The sequence below is a fragment of the Pocillopora damicornis genome, chromosome 14, assembly GCF_964200805.1.
Source record: "Pocillopora damicornis chromosome 14, jaPocDami1.2, whole genome shotgun sequence".
Lineage (NCBI taxonomy): Eukaryota > Metazoa > Cnidaria > Anthozoa > Scleractinia > Pocilloporidae > Pocillopora > Pocillopora damicornis.
The window spans coordinates 17647818-17667745 of record NC_142683.1 but is presented as its reverse complement, the minus strand read 5'-3'; the positions used below and the strand labels follow the sequence as shown (position 1 = coordinate 17667745).

The following is a 19928-nucleotide window of genomic DNA, read 5'->3' as shown; positions in this document are numbered from 1 at the left end:
TTCTGCCCAAGTAAACATGTGCCAAAAACGACTTGAATGTGAATGCAAATACGGGGTCCAACAGACACAGTAAAGACAGCAAAGAACTTGTCAGCGACCATCATACAGTGTACATGAAGGCCACTGTGGTATCATAAATTACCCGCTACAGTCTAAGAATTGCAAAACTGTCTAATTGCACAAGTATTCAATAAAAAAAAAAATTGCTGGTTTTTGTAGAGGAAAGGAAAACCGGACAGGTAAAGGCTTGATAGCGCTTCAGGCTTAAAAAGTAACCAGTTGCAAAAGACATTTAAAAAATGGTTCAGGCTCTGGAGTCAGACCCAGTGCCCCTCTGCAATGTCAACTGTCGAAAGAGCAATCGACCACCGCTTTCACACATTTTAAATGTACGCTCACAAGTAAAAGGCTTACTTTTCACATCTCCGCGTTCTGCATATGCTTTCATAAATTCATTTGTAACAAGGAACACGGGGTACCCCTCACCATGAATACTGTCAGAGACAAAAAAAGAAGAAAAAAAAACAGAGCATGCCACAAAGGAACATCTCAGATTAAGGGCGAACTCACTTAGAACTGTAGTGATCATTTATCACCACCAACAATTTGAGCCCTAATAGGACAATGGAAACACAGCGGTCAGACGTCTGCACATGCACGGACCTTCTAATGCCTAGGTGGCGTACTTTCAGGCTGTCAGAGCCAAGTTTTCTCCCAAGAGTTGCAAACAACCACACACACAAGGGAGTCAGTGTGTTTTGGAAGCGTACAACTGTTGGTAAAGCTCAGAACAAAACAGTACATCAACAGGATACCTGCACTTTAGTAAACTCTGTGTTCAAATCATCACGAGTTTTCCCTTTCCTTACTAATTTTTTCCTATAACAGATTTCTATGAACGTTTCAATTATCTTTCGCCTACTTTTCCGAACAGCGGTAATTCCTTATGTTTTCCTTTTAAATTCTGCGCTGGAAATTGGCGCGCGCATGCCCGACGTTCGACCGCTGTGCTCTATAAACTGACGGAGAGGGAGGCACGAGATTGTTATACAAACCACAGAGCAACGTAAAGCAAAACGAATATAACCCTGAGTTACTTTTGACACCAAATTACAAATTACTCAGCAAGATTCTTACTGGACACTTCAGTTTACGTACGATTTGATTTCCTCTGCTTGCTCTACATCACCCGATCTCAGGAAAGCGGTGTAAACAACACCCTTGGCAAACTTTGTCAATCTACATGAAGTAAGAGAGGGGAACAAAAAGAAAACCTCACTAGATTTTACACGCATTTTGATTGCTTCTCACTGATGATGGATTGAAGGGTGGAAGCGCAGATGACTTAAACATTAACATTTTGCCTTTTTTCATCATGTAACACAGATTAGTCCCATGTTGCCGTGGGTCTGTCCAGTAGTAAGAACACAGATAACGTCACAATATGGTAAGAACATTGTTCAAACTTGGCTACGCTTGGCGTGCAACTTTTGTTCTCTCACTATTTTGACGTCATCTGTGATCTACTGACGTAATCTGTGATCCACTGACGTCATCTGTGATTCCACTGATGATGGAATCTATTGTTAAGCTCATTTATAGATATATATATTTTTGAATAATTGGTTGGTTACCGATAAAATGAGCAAGTGTCACTATGCTACATGTATTTTAGGTCAGAAATGAGCCTTGAAGAATCAAGGGGCTATTTTTGGATTAAACATAAGATGCATGAGGCTGGCATTATAACACCTTTCAGCAGATGTTCCCGAAAAGTGATACTGAGATCTTGAAAGAGAAAGAGAGAGACGGTGAACAGCGCCATACTGGGATTACATATACTCACTTCACCGCTTTGAAAGAGAGTTCCCCGTACAAATCCTTGATCTTCTTTATTGCTTTCTGCAAAAAACAAAATAAATAAACATGATCACCTTATGCATACTAGATAAAATAATTTAAAAGACCTAAAACAGCAGTTCAAAAGAAACAGTGTACTAAATAACAAAATAGGGTGTTAAAATATAATTTGTCAGAGCTAGGAAGGGCTAACGCTCGAAACGTCTGCCTGAGAAAATCTCTACGGAGATGGTCAGTGCGCGAAGTCTTGAGTTTTCTATTTCCTCGCTTAAGAATGATTTGTGAGAAATTTTCAATTTTCTCTCAAATTTTGTGTGACAGCGGTTGTTTCTTTGTTTCCCTTTAAATTTTGCACGGGAAATTGGCGCGGACTGGCTCAAATGGATCCCCTTGTGCATTCCCGGTGTTTCGTGCACAAGTGGTCTAATACTACTAAGCGTAGTGCCACTCCTCTTGGACATGACTATGCATCCCACTCCCGCCTTTACGGTACCAACAACAAATTTCAAAATAAACTTTTTTCAAACCTCGTCTGTTAATCCTCCGCGTATGCCTTTATCGGGACATCTGCCATAAGCCTCAATCAACCGACAGTAATCAAGACCGCTTGGCTCAGTTTCTTCCTAACAACAAATAAAACATTCAAGAAAGCTGTAAGGAACGTGGAAAAAACAATACAAGCAAAAACTCTACATTAAGCTGTTGTTAAACTTTTGCGTTAATATTACTTGCTCTAAGAATCTTTCGTCAATCCTCCATCTAAACTAGCTAAATGGTAGTAAAGTAAAAGTAAGTAACTTTATTTCAACTCCAGTTAATGGGGCTGATTAGACCCCTCGCAGTACATGCTAACATGCCGAGAAAAGCAAAATAAACTAACTAGTGTCTCTTGAACGATCTTGGTTCTGATCTTTTTAAATGTCAGTGTCAGGTTGAAATTTAATAATCGTTTTTTTTTCTATGGAAACTTTGGTGCTGCATCGGTGGGGTAGAAAAAATCAATATGGTTTTATCAACTGATTTGATAAAGCTGAAGTTTCGAGCATTAGCTTTACTTGAAGCGTCAGCTACAGAAACTCTCTACAGTAGGCAATTCACATCTCCAACTCGGTTGGGGAAAAAATCAGAACACACAATCGAACTTCTGATAGTTTCCTAATATCTTTCTGCAGGAGAGCATTTTTACTACACATTGTCCATAATGAAGCCTGTTTGAACATCCTTGATACAAACAAAAGGTATTTTTACATAAGACTACAGTCGAAAATACCTTGCACTCTCAGTATTTCGTAAAACTGAATTCGAGTACTTCATTAAAAGTAACACATTGACAAAGCTTACTACCAAGAAACCAACTCATGTTTCATACCTTGAGCTTATCGAAGCAAAATTGTGCTGCCTCTGCTTTTCCATCAAAAGCCATAATCTACACATGTCAAATAAGCAAGTTACATCCTCTTTGAGTTATTTAAGAGGCTTAAAAGCCGCCGATGTTCTGTTCACAGTTTTACAGTTCGGTTTATTCTATACAACAGATATGGCCTAAAATAAAAATCGCGGAATAACATCTAGCCCACAAACACCCTCTAACTGTTGGAAATGCAGCACAAGCGTTTCTTCGCCTACGAGAAAGTTTAAGACCTTGCGCGAATGACCACTCTGTCCTCAAGGCCTCAATTTTTACGAGGTTTCTTCCTGGGGCTTATTTCCTTATTTCATCACTGAGCTCAAATGTTGTCGTCTTTCTTATTCTATCAACGCAACAAACGTTTCTCATTAATCTTGCCGCTGTACTTTCTACATTTACACTGAATCAGAGTGTTTGATTTTCCTCGTCGCTTACCCGTAACATCGGCCTGTACTGATGAAAAGTGAGTGGTACCTCGTACTCCTTCATAACTCGTAGAAGCTGAATGGAAAAAAGAAAAACCAACATCATGTCACTGCTGTTGAATTATCATCAGAAACTCCTGGACTGGCTTCCATTTAACGGTTCATGAGATTCATTACAGTTGTACACAGGCGCACTATGGTATACGGCCAATCAGAGACGAGTATTTTGTACCACATAGTACAAATGAACCAATCATCCGCCCTTAAACCTCGAAAAATACTTACTTCATAAAATTCCTGAGACAATTTGAATTCCGCCAACTGTTGCATCAGCAGTGTATAAGTCTGAGATTCCAGATGATGAGACAGACCCTACAAAGAAAAGGCAGTGTACAATGAGTAAATTCATTCTAAACCTTGGTAAATGAAAAATTACATGTCTAATGAGATGAATTGCGAATGCAGTTAGATTGCTTCTCATTCATGATCTATTGAAAACAAATGCATAGATGACGACTCCATTAAAAATTTTTATTGTTCTATGACATAAAACACTTAAATTCCATGTTACCACGAGTCTGAGTAGAAATAATCAATGAAGACGTCAAAATGTGTTGACTTCATCTGTCGTCTATTGCTGAACAGATGAAAGGCAACATGGAATCTATTCAGCGGTTGTTTCTTACGTTTTTCTTTGAAATTTTGCGCAGGAAATTGGCGCACGGCCGACCAGAATTCATCCCTGTGCGCATGCCCGGCGTTTTACCGCTGTGTTATGAAACTCTACTGAATGACCACTCTGGTGAGAGCTCCTGGGCAATACTTTGCTGTTCTACTATTCAATTTGCTTAACAAGGTAAAAAGTGTAAGTCTGTGGCTGACAAAGTAAGACTGTTAAAAAAAAACCACATGACACAGCTGTTCCAGCCATTATGTCATAACTAAACTTTAATTTAACTTACAGCTTCTAAAATAAGTTTCACAAAAGTTGCATCTTCCACGGCTGAATCAGGGTCTGTTTGCCTTAATCTTTCCAAGATCCTTTTCGCTGAAATCAGTATAGAGAAAACTTACGGTTTATAACAAGTTCATCATTAAACATGGCTAAAAGTTGGGGTGATATGAGGAATACAGCGCTCAAAGGTAAGTTGACAATCTCGACTCAATACTCGATCCTCGATCCTCGAAGCTATCAAGAATCGTGGACCGAGAACCGAGGATCGAGAATCGAGAATCGAGGTTCAAGAATCGAGTATCGAGTATCGAGTATCGGGTATCGAGGATCGAAGATCGAGAATTAAGGATCGAGACGATCGAATAACTTTAAATTATTACAACGATTTAATTATCACACGCAAAACAATAGCAAAGGACAAAGCACTTGACACGCAGCTATTGTTTAAACAAAGACATCGCAGACATGGAAATATTTTCAAATTATTTCTTGAACTCTACGAAAAAAGCTACAAAATTTTCACTAATTTAACTAAAATAATTCAGAAGTTTAACTTACTTGCTGTAATATCCTTTTTGTCAAGCATCTCAAGAATCTAAGAAAAGGAAAGTTTAAGAGTAAAGGATTGTAGTAATTTAATAAAATGTCAGTGTAGCAAAAAGATTAGATCCTCGTCAGCTCTGTTGAAAAGCTTCACATAACCTTCTTGGGACCTGGCATGGTTTAAGTTCAATTGCTTTTGCTCAACACTGACTTTCTGAGTGAAAAAAAAGTAGATAAAGAGCCTTTTGTCTGAACGGTAAAAACCTGAACCAAAGAAATCACAAGGGCCAATCAGAAGAGCATTTGCCAGCTCTGATTGGACAGTTTTAATTTAAATTATTTGCTTCAATTACTGCAAGAGGAATTAAGGAATCCATTGCCATTCCAGATTTCATTAAGAATACAATTTTCCAAAGTAACCATACAGTATAGCAATATCACTTATTTTTTACCTTCACTGCTTCTTTAGGATCAAATGCTCTAGACAAGGCAAAAGTAAAAATATACAAAAATATAATGAATAAAAAACAAATTAAAGATAATGTAACATTTAAGTTTAGTGAGAATAGAGTGAACATTTGTATGTAGGCAGCATCAAAGTACACGACTACATATAGCATTGTGTAAAACCGGACAAACACTCAGGGTCTTCAAAGAACTGAAGAGAATGTGCTGCCTTGTGCTGACATCTGCAAATGGTTAGACATTCTAGTCTTCTTGTTTAAGGACAATAAACCATAAGCTCCGTCTCCTAGATCTTCTATGTACTGGTTAGCAGGCGATGTTAAAGAACCCACCCACCTCTCCCAAAGAGCAGGGAACGTAGCTGTGGGTTCATGGTCTGGCTTTGTAAACCAGTTTTAACCCTTTAACCCCCAAGATCTCATTAGTTAATCTCCTTACTGTCTGCCATATAAATTTTATGATGTTTGTTTGGAGCATTTGGTATTGGATCAGCTAATAATCCCCTAATTTATATTTTTCTCTGTTCCCATCACATGACTGCTTAATATTGTATTGATATTGTAAGGAGAAATTCTGTCTTGGTCACTCATGGGAGTTAAAGTGTTATGCCAAAATTGCCAGCCTGTCTAAATATTGCACATACAAAAGCTATTGAAGGCCTCATACTACCTCATACTCTCAAACTTGTACTATTTTTTTCGATACTTGTTCCCAATTGTTCAATTGGCCAAAGTCTGGCTTGAGTCAAGTTAACCCTTAAACTCCAATGAGCGACCAAGACAGAGTTTCTCCTTACAATATCAATACAACGTCAACCAGATAAGTAATAAGAAAGAAAGAAAGATACCAATTTAGGGATAATTAGTTGATACAATACTGAATTCTCTGAAGTAACATTATAAGAATTGTATGGTTGACAGAAAGGAGAATTACAAATTTGATCTGTGAGTTAAAGGGTTAAATTCCAATTCTATTAGTTGGTGTTAGTTTGTGTTAATAAAGAGATTAGTGTAGAGGAGATACAACAACAGTGACATTGGGCTCTTTTCTGTGCTGACTGCAAGAGTTTTTAACGCTTTAATTTCCATGAATGACCAAGATAGAATTTCTCCTTACAATCAATACAAAATCAAAAACACATGTGATGAGAATATAGAAAAGTATCAGTTAGTGGATTATTTGTTGATCCAATACCAAATTCACCAGAGTATCATTGTAAGAATTGTATGCCAGACAATAACAAGAATTACTAATGAGATTTTAGGAGTGAAAAGAAGTGATTTACATGTAACTCTCCCAACAACATCCATCCATCATCTAGGAAACGGGTAATGAGAGTTTCCAAATGTATCAGGTAGAAGTTGTTATCTTGATCTAACACCAAATTCTTGCAACTAATTTACAAAGAAATGTGTTGCAACAAGAGGGGAGAATTAACAATCAGATCCTGGGAATTAACGGTTAAAACAGCCACAAGCCAGCCAAGTGCATAATTAGAAGTTCATTTCCGATGAATGACCTTTCCAATTTATGCACAAAAAAATTCCTTGTTACATAACTTGAGGGCCACTTACTCAAATGGATCTCAAAACCGAAAAAATTGCAGATTACAATCAATAAGATTCCTTCTGCAGCCATAATGTAATATGCAGCATATTTTTTCTCCTCATTCAATATTATTGTGTTTCACTTCAGTAATCAAACCCACCATAATTCTCCGTGTATTAAAAATTGTATTGCAAAATTTACACAAATAAAAGCTTCTGCATAAATGTTATTCCAAAATCATTATCTGAGACTTACTTTGAAAGGATATATCCTTCAAAAGCCATCGCTATAGCTCCAAGATTGACACCCTCTTTCTCAGCTAATTCAACTAGAACAAAATAATATGACTTCATATAAGTTAAAGGGCAACATAATATGATAATAATTAGAATAATAATCATTATTCATGTAATAATAACCCTTTACACCCTAACATCAGTATGCAGATTCTCCATACTGTTCTCTATACATTTCTGAAGAGGCTGACAAGGAGAATTTGTGTCACAATCAAGAGCTGCTTTTGTTGGTGATCATCTCCTCTATTCTCCTAACTTTCATGTTTGATTCAGGGGGAACAAAGTAAGGAGAGATTAGATGCTAGTCACTCTTAGGAGCTAAAGGGTTAAGTAGGAGTTGGAGAGACACCGTGGCCTGATGGTCAGTCTATTGGATTTTGGGTCAAGAGGTCTGGGTTCTAGACCTAGCTGGGTCAATTTGTTGTGTTCTTGAGCAGAACACTTTCACTCCCACAGTGCCTCTCTTTACCCTGAAGTGTAAATGGGTACAGGCAGGGTGGGGGGTAACCTTGTGATGGACTAGCATCCCATCCAGGCGGGAGTACAGTAATGCTCCTGGTCCTACACTGTAAACCTGGATAACCTCACGCTGAGTGGACTAACAGGCTTGCAAACAGACTTTACAAGTAGGAGTCATTTCAAACCACAGTATGCTTTCTCTTATAAAACACATATATCTGACCTTAAATCATGTATTGGCAGGTTTTATATCCCTTTTTTTACCCCTGGTTTCAAGAGCTAAGCCTCCAAGAAAACCATTTCTTCACTGAAATTCTGTTAGCATCATAAAGTGCCATTCATGTGCATTCCCTACTTACTGGTCTTTTCCACCTTGTCCAAATGACCAATCATCATAAACAGTTGAGCAATGGTTGTAATTGTATATCTGGTGGTGGGCAAACCCTAGGAATAATACAACTGACATTAAATGAAAAACAAATTTTGAGTAAAGATAGCATTCTAATTAATTTCAAATAAATTAATATTTATCTATTTACTTTACCTCAGATAAGGTAATTACTGCTTGGATATCTTTTTCACTTGATTCATTTAATGACTCTACATAGTACTTCAAACTACAAGAAAAAAAAAGAAACATGAGTTAATGGCCTAAAACAATGGAAAGTTTGCCAAGAGAACTAAAACAACCATTTAACCCTTTAACTCCCAGAATTGATTAAAATGTAACTTCTCCTGATAATATCCATACATTATCTAGCAAAGCTTCATGTAGATAATGTGAATACTCAAACTTGTCAAGTAGAAGTTGCTTTCTTAATCTTTCCCCAAATTTTTGTTACCAATTTACAATGAAGGGTGCAGCAGTTAAAGGGGGAGAATTAACAATTAGATCTAAGGAGGCAAAGGCTTTAAAAAGTAATGAATGATTTCCAGTTTCACTAAATGACCTAGCAAGCCAACTTAACCACAATGTTTGCAAAGAAGCTGTAAATAAAATGGAAAATAGATGACATTGTACATGTCTCTGTTTTGTAAGAAATACATTTGGTAGTACATTACACTGTATGTAGTTTTGCTACATGTAGATACTGAAGCTACTGTTAGGAACCTAACCCTTTACACCCTAACATCAGCATGCAAATTCTCCACACTGTTCTCTATACATTTCTTGAGGTGCTGACAAGGAGAATTTGTTTTACGATCAAGAGCATCGTTAGTTGTTGATCACTTCCTTTATTCTCTTGACCTTACTGTATGATTCAGAGGGGGGACATTGTGAGGGAAATTGAATGCCAGTCCCTCTAAGGGATTTAAGGATTATAAATAATTTTGTAGCTTTCAAATGGGTCTTGCTTGGCTTTCCTAAATTAATTTTGCAATTTTCATCAATGCTCTGGTGCAAAATAGTAGAATTCCTAATTTTGATAGCTGAGATTAATCTGGGGCATTTTAAAGCAAATTGTAGCAGTGAGAATTTGATATAGACATGGGCCATACTTGGCTTCCCTGAATTCATTTTGCAATTTTCATCATTACTATAGCCCAAAATAGTAGAGTTCCTCATTTTGATGGCTGAGATAAAACTAAGGCATAAGTGAATTTAAGCTGTGAAAATTTGATGTAGACATGGGTCATAATTGGCTTCACTGAATTCATTTTGCAATTTTCATCATTACTATTGTGCAAAATAGTAAAATTCCTCATTTTGTTGGCTGAGATAACTCTAAGGCATAAGTGAATTTAGCTGTGAAAATTTTGTGTTGACACTGACAAGGAATAGATACCAGTATGTGTATTGTAATTAAAAGAGAAATTATTTTTTCCTTACTCTTAGGAGGGAAAGGGTTGAAGTATACTCACATTTTGCCATCTGGTGTTAAACCATGCTTCATCATCAGTGCACAGACATCCTGTGCCCCTGAATAAACAATGATGACAAAAAAAAAAAAATGAAATATGTCCAAGTTACATTCATTTGTAAATGTTTCATATCTGTCAATAGCAACCCTTATAATTCTCAAACATCCCTTTTGCTTTTGGTTAACTGTATTTACAGTATTTGCAAAAGTAATGCAAACAATATATTGCATTTTTAGTTCTAGGGATCTTTCATCCAAAGTTTGAGAGAAAATTTGATTGAAAGTTATAGGACTTTTAAACAGTATTTGGTAAGAACATAGGATGATTTTGCATCAAATACTCATCATGAAGTGAAAATCAGTGGATGAAAAGACCCTATCAATCAATAGTACATTCAAAATCAAAAGCTAGGAATTTTGTCAAATTTTGTTGACAGGTGTTTGCATTAGTTTTGCAAAGTATTGTACTTGATAGGACTCTGGCCTTAAATAAACCCCATATAAGGAAACTTACCAATACGTGTTGCCTTGGAATAAAAAAATACATGCAAATATTTTGCAAGTTGCTTAGTGTTAGCAATGAGCAAAATCTCCACTTGAAATACATGTACATGTTAACCCAGCAAATAAGGGATTTATCTTTACCACTATTATTTCATTTTTTCAATAAAATAATGAGTTAATTATTGTTATTAGTCAATATTATTATTGTTTGCATTTACTTGATATCAGAGAAACATCATGTCTTAGAGACAATTGCCTTTCACCTTACAGAAACTAAGAAAACAAACAAACTGGGAAATACTGATTACACATAGATGTTTCCCTGCATGCAACTCATCCAAGCCCATAAATGAACTTTTATTCCTTTATTACCCATCTCTGTCATATGTACCTTTAGAGTCTTTCCTGTTGGCATAAATAGCCAAGGGTGGAAAAAAGTAATGGTTTCGTACTGGTATTCCCTAAGTAAATAAAAAAAAAATAAAATGTGTTCAGACTTGGTAACTTATCTACTGCAATACCTCTCCAACAATGATAACAACCCTTTTGCTTCTATGAGTGACCAAGACAGAATCTCTCCTTACAATATCAATACAATATCAACCAGATAAGTGATGAGAATAAAGAAAACTATCAATTTGGGGATAATTAGTTGATCCAATACTAAATTCTCATAACTAAATCATAAGAATTATATGGTTCACAGTAAGGAGAAATACAAATTTGGTCTGGAAGTTAAAGGGATAATTATTAATAACAATAATGATAATAATAACAGCAATAGAAATAATGATAATGATGATGATGTAAAGTAAAGCACTTTGATAATGATCATAAATAAATAATAATAATAATTATCATTATCACTAAATAGTAATAATTACAATAATAACAGGGTTCTCAGTAGAATTTTGTACAGCCGTTGCTTTGGTAGTTACAGGCGTAACCCTAATATACACGTCCTTTGGGCGTGTAACTTGGGCCCATAGGGCCCAAGCTGCTAGGGGGGTCTGGGGGCATGCTCCCCCGGGAAATTTTTTATTTAAGATGCTCAGAAATGCTTTTTCCTTCATTTTGGGGGCATATTTTCTCATTTTCTCCAAACAAGTTTAAGTACATTTTGTAATCTGTTCAGTGGCTTTGAACTACGGAAAGTTGAAATTATCTCTTATCAAACTGAAAACTACACTGCAATATTCAATGAAATATTAACCTGCAATAACAATGCTTTGCTTTCTGAGTTAATGGAATTCATTTTATACAGAAATAATTATTAGGTGACCAGTCCTCTCCAAATGGGGGCACCCACTTACAAAAACTAATTCTCAAGGCCACACTGACCCAGTAACTGCTATATATCTAAATGAGAAAGAGTATAAGATAGCGCAAATATTTGTTAATGAATGAACCGGCCATGTTTTTGCACGTGGAAAGACGACATCTGCGAGAGGCCTGGGTTCAAATTTACAAATTCAATATGGCGGCCATATTCAACGTTGCGGAGACGTGAAGCGATTGTTCGGTTATTCTATGGTCTGCAAAAAGGCTATTCACTTTGACAACTAAAACCGAAGAAAGGTACATTGCGAAAGCAACTAACAGTCAATAGTTTACCCAGCAATTTACTCAAAAAGCCGTTCTTTTATTTGCATTTGATAGACGAATTGATCTACTGGTTGAAGCACTTTGACAGCCGTAACACTTACCTGTGACACCCGTGACAGGTGTTACGGGTTACGGGTTCAACTGAGAACCCTAAACAATAAGGACAATTATTGCGCTAAAACTAAAAATGGGCAGAATATTAAATGAGTAAACGAACTGGAAACGAAATAAAAAACTTGCCTTTTCTAGCATTTCTTGCAAGAGGACAACACTTAGTTCTGAAAAAATAGAACATAGTGGCTATTTTTGAGTTACATGTAAAAAAATTAATGTTCTGTTGAACAAAATTCCAAGGGAAATTTTAAACATTGTGTGACGTGGCACTGTAAATAAATATACTATTGGACTATTGGTGCATGTTTACTGTGTCACAGGAAAATCAAACATAAAAATGCTTTAATCAAAATTAATAAAAAATAAAATTTTGGAATGAGTTAAACTCTCACCATTTTGAATTTTCGTTCAATTTTAAAAAGCTGAACATCACGAGAAAGGAAACCCGGTATTTTCTTAAATTAGGCATTGGAGTTCAGAAAATTCTCCAGTTTTCACAAAGATTTTCAAGCTACATTTTGATGGCTCAAGCTACATTTTAAAGACAGAAAATATAATCCACTAAGTATCCACTTCACCTGGGTTTCTAGCATGGTAGCTAAAGTCCAATGCTTGTTCATACAGTTTCTTTGTTTCAAAGATGCCCAGCCTATCCATTTCACGAATGGTGATCATGATAACATCCATTCCCTACAAAAATCAAAACAGAAATATATTTAAATTAACAAAAGTTGAAATTAAACAACACATTAATTTTATTTAATTATAATGTGTTTTGGTTGAGTGTTCACAGCCATTCCTCTTAAATAGAACCTGCACAGAGTTTTTTGTCAAACTTTACCTATCTCTTGTTTATCTTGTATGAAAATAAATCTCGAAAAAAATGAGTCCCTGAGCTTGTTCAGGGGAAGTAGTACCTTGTAGATAATTGATTGTACACAAAATCACAACACCTCTATTTTTTTGGACTTGCTAAATTCATATTCTGAAAATTGTTCCTTTTCCTACAATAAGAATTGGGTTTTATTTATTTGATGGACAGAACATCATTGCTCAATTCTGAGAAAGAGGTATTGACTATTTATCTCTCTGGTGACCTCCAACAATCGATAAAAAGCCAGCATTTTTGACATGCCTGCGCTACAAGTAGTTACGTGACTGTGAAATTACATGCAGTAAGGATGTGCAATGCAATACTATGGAATTGCCTTAACCCTTTCACTCCCAAGATCTCATGAGTAATTCTCCCTGTTGTCTGTCATACAGATCTTATGATGATAGTTCTGAGAACTTTGTGTTGGATCAACTACTAACTCCCTGATTGATACCCTTCTTTATTCTCATCAACTGTCTGCTTGATAAAGTATTAATACTTAAAGGAGAAATTCTGTCTTGGTCACTTGTGGAATTTAGAGGGGTGACTGTGTACTTACCTGACCAGATAGGATTGTGTTTCGAAGCAAAACACGTTCATTGCTGTCAACCAGAGTTTGACCAAAAGCATTGGTCGGTTGCGGCATGTATCCCAGCAGAAGGAAGGCAGTGTTTATCTCCCCTCGGGTTGTTACTGTTATCATAAACTCCCTCAGGTCTGTTGAGTACATAGGTGATTATAATGGTTAACAAAACTACAACAAAATTGTCGGACATCATCACCAGCCCAACTAATAGGACATTGTACACAACATGCTTGTAATTGGATAGTGTAATAGGACAGTTAAACAGATAGCTAACATGTCATGCCTGTGCAAGTGGACAGAATGTGTCATGTGCGTGCACAGTTGTTTTGCATTTCATTGAGTTAACTGTTTTTTTTTTTAAATGAAAATAAATAACCAATATTCAAATTTTATCATAGTTTTGATCAATTGGTAACAAGACTTCGTTTCATCCAATTCTGTCTGTAATCATACTCATGATTGACAAATCACTTGTATGATTACTGACCAAACTGGACTCCACTCAGTCCTATTACCATTATGGGTATGGTTTGATTTTGATTGCTACAAGTGTGTAACCCCTGCTGTTAGAGATGCAGGGTCAACCATTAGTGTGTTGGACCACAAGCTAAAGACAAATCAATAGAGGGGGTGAGTTTCTCAAGGTACTATTGTGCTGCATCACTTGGGTACAACAAGGTAATTTGGTTTTATCAACTGAGAAGATAACATGAAGTGGGCACCAAAGAGAGTTCCTAAGTGTTAGCCCTTCATCAGAGAAAAAGATTTAAGACACAGAAAAAATATAAAAGTTAAAGAGTCCAGTTTTCAACTCTGCCTGAGTCAAATTCGTCTCTCTCTACCCTGGAGCAGTGCATAAACAAAACTGTTTATACACTGTACTAGATAAAGTGCTGCCCCCACATTTTCAGGTGCAGTTGCTTTTCATGACTTGTGCGTGTAAGGAAATGTAAAGTGTCTCTCAAAAAATAACAATGAAATGCATGTGTATGTATCTTTAGCTAGTTATACTTACTTTTTTCAACAAAACCCATGACAAGGGGTGCCTCTAAGAGCTTTCATGCAAAAAAAAAAAAAACAAATCATTATGATAATTGAATATACAATAAATTTAACTAAAAGTTGGACTGATTTAAAATATGCATCACACAAACTGAGATATACTTGGAAAAAACATGCAGAATTTTATGCATCACTTATAAAATGCTTCAGACATACATGACTGTGCAATCGAAGAAATGCTTAAGCTGATATTATATACTCACTGTAAAATACAAAACAACAGGCTGGGTTGTTCAAAACAGAATTAAACTCACAAGGGGTTTGTGTAATTTTTTAATTTAGTTTTAAAGCTTTGCAATAATTTTTCTCTTGCATATTTTTTCCCATTAATTTCAAGTCATAATGAGATAAACCCCAACAAAACCTTTAGCTCTTAACACTTTAACTCCCTAGATGTGATTGTTAATCCTCCCCTCTAGCTCCTTGTAAATTAGTTATGAGAACTTGGTGCTAGATCAAGATATCAGCTTCCAGCTGATAAGTTTGAATATTCCCATTACCTATTTCCTGAATAATGTATAGATATTACTGTGAGAAGTTTCAGGTTAATCACTAATGGGAATCAAAGTTGCTCTTTTACATGTATAAAATCTATTTTATTTTTGAATTTCAAATTAAATTTTTCTCTCCCTCTCCACCCTTAACATTATTTTTGTATTCACATGTGGCGTATGTGATTTGACAAATTAGCAAGGTACACTTAAAATCCTAGATTAATGTCAACCCCAGTTCAAACAACCTGAGCCAGAGCTACATGTGTACCTCTTTCATAATTGCAGAGTGTCCTCGCTTTGAAAGTGTATCCAGCAGCACTAAAAATACCCTCTTGTTGGGATAAACTTTATTTTCTTGCATCTCTTGAAGTGTCTATGAAAGGAGAGAGATACATTAATCCTTTAACACTTTTCACCCTAACATCAGTATGCATATTCTCTCTACTGTGATCTATACATTTTCTTAACTCCCAAGATTTCATGAGTAGTTCTCCTTACTGTCCAACATACAATTTATGTGATGTTTGTTTGGAGAATTTGGAATCGGATCAACCAATAATCCCCCAATTTATACTTTTCTCTATTTTCATTACTTGTCTGCTTGATATTGTATTGATATTGTAAGGAGAAATTATGTCTGGGGCAAGTTAATGAAACTTAAAGGGTTAAGATGCTGACTAGGACAATTTGTTTAACAATCAAGAGATTCTCTTGCTCTTGATGCTTCATTCAGGGTGATGCTGTAAGCAGAGAGTAGATGCTAGTCACTCTTGAGGGTTAAAGGATTAACTCCCAAGATCTGATTGTGAATTCTCCCCTCTAGCTGCTATACACGTTTTAGTAACTTGGTTATGAGAATTGGATGTGAAATTACATGTAAGATAACAACCTCTGCCTGATAGATTTGAACATTCTCATTATCTATTTGCAGGATAACACATGGAGAAAGGGTTAACCCTTTAACTCCCATGAATGACCAAGACAGAATTTCTCCTCACAATATCAATACAATATCAACCAGAAAAGTGATGAGAATAAAGAAAAATATCCTTTTGAGAATAATTAGTTGATCCAATGCTAAGTTCGCTGAACTAACTTCATAAGAATTGTAGCTTGACACTAAGGAGAATTATAATCTGGGACTTAAAGGGTTAAAGATCTTTCTGAAAAATCCTTGGGTAATAATAAAGGAAGAAATTCATAATCAAACATGGTCTCTTACTTCCATTATGCCCTCAACGTTTCCAGCTTCTGCATGAACAACTAACAATGCAGTATAACTGTTGATGTCTGGCTCCAGTTTATTCTCCCTGCGAAGAAAAAAAATTTGAATTTGTATAAGTTGTTTAATTATATTTAAAATCAAAATTGAAGCATTGGTTATTAAACCTCTCACCCCTAAGGATGACTAGCATCTAATTTTCCTTACAATATCATCCAAGGTTGAATCACACATTAAGAACAAGAATAGAGGAAATGATCATCTACTAAAGAAGCTCTTGATTGTTAAACAAATTCTCCTTGTCAGCACCTTAGGAAATGTATGGGGAACAGTATGGAGAATATGCAAACTGATGTTAGGGTGTAAAGGGTTAACATTTTGACAAAATTTTTAGGCTCCAAAACACTGCACTTTGAATCTGTGTAGAGAACAGTACCAGTAAGTGTTTGGTAAAAAGCTTATGGTTCTCAGACCATTTTACATCAGCTGCTTAGTGAATTGTGATCAAAGACAAAAAAATAAGTATTTTTTTTAACTGATTCTGACATTGATGTCTGGCTAAGAAAACATGCATTGTGTCTAAGAGAGTTCCAGTTAAGGGAGGGAAGAGAGTCACAAAACAACGAACTGTTCTGGGGCAAATTTCTTGTGCAAACATAACTCAGTTCATATGATACTTTGGTTTTATCAACTGAATATGATAGTGTAAATTGCCCCCCATAAAGAGCTTCAAAGCTGATATTTCAAGCATTAGCCCTTCCTAAGAGCAAATTCATTTCAGCTTCCTACTCAAATCAAAACATACTCTGTAATTCTCTTTCATTTTTTAATGACAACCAAGCTCAAGAACATTGGATGAAGGAAATATTTACACTTACCTCATGAGGTCAAACACACCCTTGGCACTCTCAATGTCTCTGTAGAGGAAGAAATACAACTGTTCATCAAGAACTGACCAGATTTCTACCTCAGACAAAAATGTGCATATTTTTAACCTCTTAACTCCCAAGACCATCATGTCTCCCTCCCAGCTCACCAATTATTAGGCCAATGGTTCTCCCACATAATTATAATGAATATGGCTATCACGTACCCAGTGCGACCATATGCAGTGACAAGAGCTGAATACACTTCCTCTGTAAGAAGCATTTTGGAATCTTTGATATACTCTAACATTTTACTGCAAAAAAAAGTAAAAAAATTGCTTCACATCACAATGAAACACATTGGTAAATTACATTTTTAAAGATTCATATAATCATCACAGCTTTTATGTGGGTGTATATGGTTCTTTGTCTAAGAAATCTAAGGCACTTTCAAATGAATGAACTTATAAATGTCACCAATAGCACTTGTGCTAAGCTCAAGCATATTCCTGACAGAGCTGTGTACTCACAAGGTGCCTTCTACATCTCCTTTTTCTGCAAATCCCTGCATAAGCAATAGCAGGGTTGCCTGAAAGAAAAAAAAAACCATACCCAAAATTGTCATGTCCATTCAGAATTTGATACTCATCAATAATTTAGTGTAGAAAAAATTCTAATTCCAAAATTTCTCACCCTGTTGGGATCAACATTCCTCAACTCCATCTCTTCAAGAACTTCAAGGGGATTGAAGATGTAACTGTTTTGAACATACACAGATAACAATGCATTGTATAATGTTTCATCTGGTTGAGTGCCTGTAGAGTAAACAAGGATGCAAAGTTAGTTAAATTTATATTAACCCTTAAACTCTCAGAAGTAATTAACACATACATATAACTTCTCCCTATAATATCCGTATGTCATCCAGCATACAGGTAATGAGAACACTCAAATTTATCAGGTAGAAATTGTCACTGGTATTTGGATCTAACACAAAATTCTTGCAACTTACATACATGTATTTACAAGAAAATGTGTAGCATTTGAGGGTAGGATTAATAATTAGAACTTGAGAGTAAAAGGGTTGATACCATAATAATGATTTCTGAAAAAAAAGTTTGCAAGATTACCCAAATTATCAAGGTACCATTTACCAACCCTTATTGAGAAAGGTCAAGTTTGTCCAGAAAGAATCTACATTGTAGCTATACAGCAATCATCCAGCAAATAATCCACTATTCGTTGCTAATGTTACATTTTGAAATCAGCTCTACATGTCTATACAAGACTGGTGATCTCCATAAGCTGAAGGCAGGGTTAGATAAACTACACAATCAAAATTATTGGTATAATGCTATAATCAGGGAGTTGAGCATAATACTGGCTAAATGACTAAACTTTTGTGTTTAATACAGTTCTTTACCCTGCATAATGTTAAAAAGTGAGCCTGATTTTCTTGCGTACACTTTAGAAATTTGATCCCATAAAATTTTGTGTCCCAAACTTCAGTAAGCTTTTTATTCTTGGAAAGTTTTACATGTAGGTGGTAAAAATGGGGGCAGGAGAGGTTGAGGGGCTCTTAACCCTTTATTTCCTAACATCAGGGGGGTTAACCCTTTAACTCCCAAGATCTGATTGTTAATTCTCCCCTCTAGCTGCTACTCATTTCCTTGTCTATTAGTTGTGAGAACTTGGTGCTAGATCAAGATAGCAGTTTCTATCTGATAAGTTTAAATATTCTCATTACCTATTTGCTGAAGAATGTATGGATATTGTAGGGAGAAGTTTTATGTTAATCACTTCTGGGAGTTGAAGGGTTAAAAGGTTTTTATTGAATTATTAAATGGCACATTATGAAAAACGTAGAGCATAATTTTTGGCATAACTTAAGAGTTGACACTCAAAAGCATAATGCCCAAACTTTTCAGCGTAATTTATCCGACCGTACCCTAAGTTACAGGAAGAAGAGTAAGAAACAGCAAACAGTTACAGTATTTACCTGTCTCAATAATCTTGTCCCACATGTAGTGCGCCAATTCAACTCTCTTTTCGGGTCGTTCATACAATAACTGCGATCCACAATTTCGTATCACCTGGTAAGCTTGTAACGGTGTCAGTTGGCCCTCTAAGGTTACAAAGAACAACTTGCGTAAATTAGGAATTACATAACACGCGCCGAAAACTAGATCACACATAACGTTCACGAGCACGTATTTCGTACATTTATCCTTGAGCCGCGTGAAAATGAGGAAAATGTTGGGTCATGATACATAGAAAAAAATACTGCTGTAAAAAATTATGCTATCTTGAGCTCAGAAGAGATAAGTGTAATATGCAAAGGAAATCATTCTCACAAGCCACGATGCGACATTAAGATCTCACCATTTTGCAGAATACTCTCAAATGTTCTCAACAGAATTTTCTTGACAATGATGGTTCCTAGCTGTCGTTTATCCCGATCGTATCTAGTTACAGGTGCGTTGGATCGTTTTTCGCGTGCATTTTGAAATTCTTTTAAGTCCTTGGTCAATGAATTTCTCTCGATCTCAGCTGTTTCTTCAACAGCCTCGCTAGCCGTGCTTTCACTGCTCAGGTACCTCGAGGCGCTAAATCTGGGAATACATGCTTTCAGAATGTGTTCTTTGTGTAAAATTGCCAAGTTTCGTTGGTAGATCGAAGGGTTACGTATAGCGTTTGCTGCTAAAAGTCGGCATGCTCTACCAGCTCCAAGTCGTAACAGGGCCGCCATGATGTTAGCACATGTGGAGCTTGGTAACCTG

General features: G+C 36.1%; 1 protein-coding gene across 1 annotated transcript in view; it reads right to left on the bottom strand.

Moving 5' to 3' along the window:
• LOC113686800 (leucine-rich PPR motif-containing protein, mitochondrial) overlaps window positions 1-19928 on the bottom strand; it is a 26886-nt gene extending 6958 nt beyond the window's left edge. The window contains exons 1-27 of the mRNA XM_089193631.1: window positions 19531-19928; window positions 19148-19273; window positions 17842-17963; window positions 17679-17737; window positions 17376-17462; window positions 17161-17199; window positions 16283-16370; window positions 15329-15433; window positions 14520-14559; window positions 13478-13635; window positions 12623-12734; window positions 12171-12208; window positions 10717-10786; window positions 9823-9880; window positions 8504-8576; window positions 8319-8403; window positions 7460-7532; window positions 5644-5671; window positions 5207-5243; window positions 4656-4741; window positions 3979-4065; window positions 3704-3769; window positions 3230-3286; window positions 2388-2483; window positions 1847-1902; window positions 1159-1239; window positions 415-494 (exon numbers count right to left, since the gene is read on the bottom strand). Of these exons, the coding sequence (XP_089049757.1) occupies window positions 415-494; window positions 1159-1239; window positions 1847-1902; window positions 2388-2483; window positions 3230-3286; window positions 3704-3769; window positions 3979-4065; window positions 4656-4741; window positions 5207-5243; window positions 5644-5671; window positions 7460-7532; window positions 8319-8403; window positions 8504-8576; window positions 9823-9880; window positions 10717-10786; window positions 12171-12208; window positions 12623-12734; window positions 13478-13635; window positions 14520-14559; window positions 15329-15433; window positions 16283-16370; window positions 17161-17199; window positions 17376-17462; window positions 17679-17737; window positions 17842-17963; window positions 19148-19273; window positions 19531-19897 (2374 nt within the window). The 5' untranslated portion in view covers window positions 19898-19928. The remainder of the gene's footprint in view (window positions 1-414; window positions 495-1158; window positions 1240-1846; window positions 1903-2387; window positions 2484-3229; window positions 3287-3703; window positions 3770-3978; window positions 4066-4655; window positions 4742-5206; window positions 5244-5643; window positions 5672-7459; window positions 7533-8318; window positions 8404-8503; window positions 8577-9822; window positions 9881-10716; window positions 10787-12170; window positions 12209-12622; window positions 12735-13477; window positions 13636-14519; window positions 14560-15328; window positions 15434-16282; window positions 16371-17160; window positions 17200-17375; window positions 17463-17678; window positions 17738-17841; window positions 17964-19147; window positions 19274-19530) is intronic.